This window comes from Glandiceps talaboti, chromosome 22 (assembly GCF_964340395.1).
Source record: "Glandiceps talaboti chromosome 22, keGlaTala1.1, whole genome shotgun sequence".
NCBI classification, from domain to species: Eukaryota; Metazoa; Hemichordata; class Enteropneusta; family Spengelidae; genus Glandiceps; species Glandiceps talaboti.
In genome coordinates, this window is record NC_135570.1 from 13,613,944 (window position 1) to 13,620,321 (window position 6,378).

Consider the following 6,378-nt stretch of genomic DNA (forward strand, 5'->3'; position numbering starts at 1 on the left):
TCATGTAAGGATTCAATAACCGTTCAGTTTGAACTGCATTGAGCATGAATGCTTCATCAATTATCATTAAACATTAACATAGCACGGTATTTTCCCGCCTAAAATATATCAAATTACAATGTAGGTAGTTTCCTACGGTTGGAATTTCCCAAATATAGAACATGACGACGGTGTTTGCAATTGTGATTTGCTGTATATCTCAGAGATACTAAAACGACCACATCATTTGAGAATCAGAAATCGGTGAAGGCGTATCATGTACTCAAACACTGTTCGCTCAAGACCATTTTTTGTTTTACTCTGAGAGAAAGAGAACGAGAATATGTCAAACAAAAAGAACGCCATCGTAATCGGAGGAGGTCCGGTAAGTGTTGAATGTTATGTTTAACAGTAATATTTTGATTAACATATAATTTTCTACTTTTCATAAATTTGGCGCGCAGTTCACTTTTCTTCGCTCTGTCCCTCTTCTTTTTATTGAGAGCAATGCGGGTGGTCAAGGTAGCAATTGTCAAGTACTTATTTCAGTTTTCGCATGATCTATCCTATATTATATTGCAAACTATTTTGACTGTGTTGTGATTTTACGGGCAGTGAACAACTTTACATGTGATGTCTTAGAACCCTTCGTTGTACATTGTACGTTTCTTGCCTGTTCTAATACTTTTTTTCTGTTTTTGTTGATGTTACTTGTGTGAATGTGACTACGATAAGCCATGTTTGACCATAAAGCCTGAACGGCATTTTGCGAACCGCAGTAAAAATAAGTTCTCATGCGACTGAGTAATATGGACTTGCGCGCCGAGTTCCTTAATATTAGCCTTCTCACCGTACTAATCATCTTGCAGTTTTTTATTACCATGGAAATAATTTCCCCGTGTTTGCCTTAATTATTTAGCTTCAAGTTCTGGGCACATTTATCGCGTCCACTCCACTGTTTATCTCACAAATGGCAAAATGAAACTGAAAATTAAAGCACGCACAAATAATAACTTCAGAACAAACCGGTCTGGATTTCAATATCATCAAACATGCATTCCTCTCCAGTATACCAAAACAAAAAATTCAACCATTACATGTTAGACTTAAAAAGAAAGTCTAGTCCGATGTTTTCTAGCATCGATACGAACTTGGGGAACAACAACGACAGTTGCAGTTACGTTGTTTGGCGGAGAGCCTATCGCATGTCGCATGTCGGAGTGAAAGTCAAGGAGAGTTCGTTACTGCGCATGCACAATGAAAGTACATCACCTTGCAACAATTTTGCCATGATAGTACTAAGAACTGCTCGGCTGATGTCAGCGCCGTTATTAGTGATGCAGTGAATATAGCTCAGTGGGTAAATCCCACCCACACTGACGAATATGCGATATCAGAAAAATAATAAACACGCTGACACAGCTTCAATTATCACATTTAGAATGAAAACGGCCATCATCCAGTTAAAACGAGGTACTTATGAGTTTCTTAAATTAGCAGTTGTACTCGTACTTTCGGTTTCGTTATCATTATTCTCTCGAGCTCTACAATGACTTCGTTAGGAAGTTGCCTGTTAAATCTTTACGTCACATACACGTATGTAAATAAGATGTTGCCAACCATAAACTTATAATGAGACCTCTTAAGCCAGAGTAAAAAAAATCACAATACATAATAAATTATTCATAATCAACTCTAGATCTGCATCGACACAATGTGATAGACCTAGGGCGGCCGTACAGGCTTGGTAAATGAGAGTATGTGATTTTCCCGACATTTTTGTTACAAATGGTTATGCCATTCTTTCTTTCTTTTTTATTACTCATTACGCAACAGCCCTAGACATCTACTAGTGTCCTCATAGTCAGGCAACAAGTGTGTAATAATATCCGTCATATCTGAATAGTTACCTGGTTGAGAGTTTGCACGACATGACTAGTTGAAATAATGTCAGGGCATTTCATAAATGATATACAGAAATCCGTAGTAGTGGTCGAAGGACGGAAAGATGAATCTGATTTCTTCTGTCAAGTAGTCAGACGAATATTTTTGCGCATGTGCATTGAAAGGGGATGATAATGGCACTGAGTGATACGAATTAATTATTTACGTTACTATAAATGATGACATCATGTTGAACTGTTGGGTACGGTTTAAAGTTGGCTTTGTCTTTGCTAGGTTTTGAGGCAGAGACGCCAGATCAGCGCTGAATTACTATTTTGTCGTTGCCTTTTACAAGTATACGACAATTGACCCTGGGCAATATATCTTCCAATGTAGAGAGTTTTTTTCAATGAAACTTTCATTTAGAAACAACGCTGGGAGAGTGGTCTCACCAGTTAGGTCTGATCATGTCCGGGGATCATATATGTTCTGTTCTGTTCTGTTCTGTTCTGGTCTGGTCTGTTCTGGTCTGGTCTGGTGCGGCGTCTTGTCCAATGCTCATTTTCATGTGTTTTTACTGTTATCTGTCTGTATTGACTTCGGTCACGTCAAGGGAAACAACATGGTACATTCTTAACAGTTCTCTATTTTTCTATTTCTCAAATTTACAGGTCGGTTGTGCCCAAGCCTGCTTTCTTTCGAGGAAAGGTTTCCAAGTACAAATGTTCGAAGCTAGAGATGGTTAGTAGTTTTTAACTTGTCGTCACGTGACTGTACGCAAATTGTAAATAAAAGAACACAACCTATCAAATAAAAACAGCTGTATTTCCGACAAAATAAATTGAAAGGTGGTCTTGTTTTGTTTAGTTTAGTTTAATTTAATTTAAATTTTAGTTTAGCTTAGTTGTGTTGTGTTGTGTTGTGTTGTGTTGTGTTGTGTTGTGTTGTGTTGTGTTGTGTTGTGTTGTGTTGTGTTGTGTTGTGTTGTGTTGCGTTGCGTTGTGTTGCGTTGCGTTGGTTATGTTGTGTTGTGCTGTGTGTTATGTTATGTTGTGTTGTGTTGTGGGATGGGATGGGATGTGATAGGATGGGATGGGATGGGATGGGATGGGATGCTGGATGGATGGATGGATGGATGGATGGATGGATGAACAAAGAAAAAGAACTCGAAAGGGCTGATGTGTGGATGATTTAATTTGATCTACATGATTGTATACGTATTAATTGTTTAAGTAGATGTTAGACACACAGAATGACCAATTGATTAGTATAATTTATTAACTGTCTTTGTCTGTATCTTTCTATGGTAGACATACGTGGTTTCACACCAACGAAAGGAAAGAGCATTAATTTAACATTATCAGATAGAGGAATCAGGGTCTTGCATTATTTAGGAGTTAAAGACAAGGTATGTATAAAATAAGCACTTTCAGTGCATCACCAACTATTATAAGTTGTACATTATGATTTCAATTAACACTTTATCCTGATAAAATATTTTTACAACCATGCCTAGAATAATCATAAACCGTAAGACATGATAAAATTGCACAATTTCAGTAGCATATATTGAATAATTCTACTTTTTTTCCTAAGATTTTGTCTCAGTGTGTTCCTGTATATGGACGATATATTCACCCTTCGGAGGGGCCATTTTACACAATGAGGTATGGAAAGGACGAACAGGTAAGTTAAACATGTCAATGAATTTATATGTATGTATGTATGTATGTATGTATGTATGTATGTATGTATGTATGTATGTATGTATGTATGTATGTATGTATGTATGTATGTGTGTGTGTGTGTGTATGTATGTATGTATGTATGTATGTATGTATGTATGTATGTGTGTGTATGTGTGTGTGTGTGTGTATGTGTGTGTGTATGTATGTATGTATGTATGTATGTATGTATGTATGTATGGATGGCTGGATGGATGGATGGATGGATGGATGGATGTAGGTATTTGGTATGTAGCTATAGGTGAGTGAGCGTTCGTACGTACGTACGTACGTACGTACGTGTCTGTCTGTCTGTCTGTCTGTCTGTCTGTCTGTCTGTCTGTCTGTCTGTCTATCTATCTGTCCTGCCGTCCGTTTGTCCGTCCGTCAATGTAATAATTGTATATCTAGTTATCAATGTATTCTAATACAAATAACACAGTCATATACGTACATCTCATATAAAAATCCCTATCTAGAGCAGATGTTTAATATTTTTCACGTTGACTATATTTTCTGTTCCGGGTTATTCTTTCAGTGTCTCATGTCTATAAATAGAAACAAAGTGAACGAGATCCTCCTGTCAGGTACGTACATTCTATCATTGAATCGTCAGATGTATAGTCATAAATTAGTCAAAACCATAGACCCTCCACGTGGGTAGAGGTCTGTAAAAACAAAGCGACATTGTATGGAATGTAATTGTTTTAAGATACTCTACGTTTTGATTTCTTCAATTAGCATAGTAACAGTTTTACCATTGTCTTCACATTTAGTTTCACTTTACAATATACAGCATATAATTATGCATATACGTAAATATCAAGAGTGTGTACATTTCTCGTAACAGATACAGAGACCAATTACAATGTCAAGACCACTTTTAGGCACAAAGCAGTGAGTTGTAATTTTGAAACCAGTGAAGTTGTATTTCAAGGGTAAGTGTTCACGCAATTGTCAACGCATGCGCAGTGGCCGTCTTTATAGTGTTTTTCAGTGTATGTTGGTATGTGTAGGTGTTGGTATATGTAGGTGTTGATAAGAAGTCTAGACAAGGAATTAACTGATTATTATTATTGTTGAACAGGACCATTCGTTTGTACTATAACTTTGCCAGATAAGTGATATTCACACCGATATTTCATTCTTGAGGTCAAAGGTCATCCTCAACGTCCCTTGTTGATATTAGTTTGTAGTTAAGAAAGTACAGATACTACACATCCATAACTATATATTTTCTGAAAGCTCTTGATCCACTCTTTTCAATGAAATTGTTAACATTTGGTTTTATGTACTTCTTATGTAACTTCCGGTCATGTGACTTGTACATACGTGATAATTTGCATTTTTGGTTCAACAAAAAAATAGCTCCTTCAAATTCCGACCGACAATAGAAAACAACGCACGGTATTTATCGCCAAGTCAGTGGCTACAAAACCGTGATTTCTGATGACGTCTTTTGTTCGAAAGTAAGACGGATTTAATAAGACATACCTGGATTATTTGGACACTGTTTTTTTATATAGACCGTGTCTTTGAAATACGTATATCTATAACATAATATAACTCAATTTCTTACAGACCAAACGGTGAACAGGTTTGCTCACAAGCTGACTTGATCTGTGGATGTGATGGTGCATTCTCCACGGTCCGAACCCAGATGATGAGAAAAGAAAAAATGGACTTTAGTCAAAAATACCATTGCCATGGTTACATGGAACTTCATATACCACCAAACAAAGATGGACAGGTATGGTAAACTTCCTTTGTGAAATGATATAGTCGTTTTAGGTAGCTACGGACATTTTTGGATCCTTTGAATATAATTTCGACAATGTGGTTAAATACATGGGTTGCTAATGCTCGAAGTGATAAATAGACTCAATAGAAATATGATGATTCGTTCCTGAAAAAAATAATTAAATATAAAAATAAGTTATTATAAAAAAATGATTTATTTTTCAAAACCTCATGTCACTATTTAACTAACTATAACTGTCTTGCGTGTCTTCTTACACTCGACAATCCCCACGCCCCCACCCCACCCCACCCCGCACACCATCAGCATCAGCATCATCACCACCACCACCACCACCACCACCACCATCATCATCATCACCAGCACAACCAGCACCATCACCACCACCACCACCACCACCACCATCACCAGCACAACCAGCCCCAGCACCACCACCATCACCTGGAAAGCAATCTTCTACAGTACCGATTTTCTGTTCTTTTTCTACAGTATGCGTTGGACATGAATTACCTTCATCTGTGGCCTAGAGGAGAGTTTATGTTGCTAGCCTTACCCAACCTCGATAGGTCATTCACCTGTACTTTGTTCCTACCGTTTGATACGTTCAAACAGTTGAAGACAGAAAGCGACATTATGAACTTCTGGCAGACACATTTCCCAGATTCAATTCCATTAATTGGAGAAGAGGCATTAAAACAAACAGTTCTGGGTAGTAAGCCGCTGCCTATGGTGTCAATCAAGGTACTTGAGAACTTGCATAAATTTGCATACTCGACGAATCCCAAAATCCCTTTCAAATATAATAAATCGTTATTTTTACAAATAAGCCCAACAATCTGATATGTTCTATTATATTCGCATATGATAATGTAATGTACTCACACATGATAATGTAATGTAATGTAATGTAATGTAATGTAATGTAATGTAATGTAATGCAATGCAATGTAATGTAATGCAATTTAAAGTTATGAATTCTGGTTTCATAAATATCCAATTTGACAACTATATTACATCAAAAGTTATTGTATT

The 6,378-nt window shown here is 36.9% G+C and overlaps 1 protein-coding gene across 1 annotated transcript in view; it reads left to right on the top strand.

Annotated features, from left to right (window-relative positions):
* The first annotated feature begins 236 nt into the window (after window positions 1-236).
* The window catches only part of LOC144452204 (kynurenine 3-monooxygenase-like), a 10,101-nt gene continuing 3,959 nt past the window's right edge, over window positions 237-6,378 (top strand). Inside the window, exons 1-8 of the mRNA XM_078143253.1 lie at window positions 237-364; window positions 2,535-2,604; window positions 3,174-3,271; window positions 3,460-3,549; window positions 4,126-4,174; window positions 4,438-4,525; window positions 5,169-5,337; window positions 5,836-6,087. Coding sequence (XP_077999379.1) covers window positions 323-364; window positions 2,535-2,604; window positions 3,174-3,271; window positions 3,460-3,549; window positions 4,126-4,174; window positions 4,438-4,525; window positions 5,169-5,337; window positions 5,836-6,087 — 858 coding nt within the window. The 5' untranslated portion in view covers window positions 237-322. The remainder of the gene's footprint in view (window positions 365-2,534; window positions 2,605-3,173; window positions 3,272-3,459; window positions 3,550-4,125; window positions 4,175-4,437; window positions 4,526-5,168; window positions 5,338-5,835; window positions 6,088-6,378) is intronic.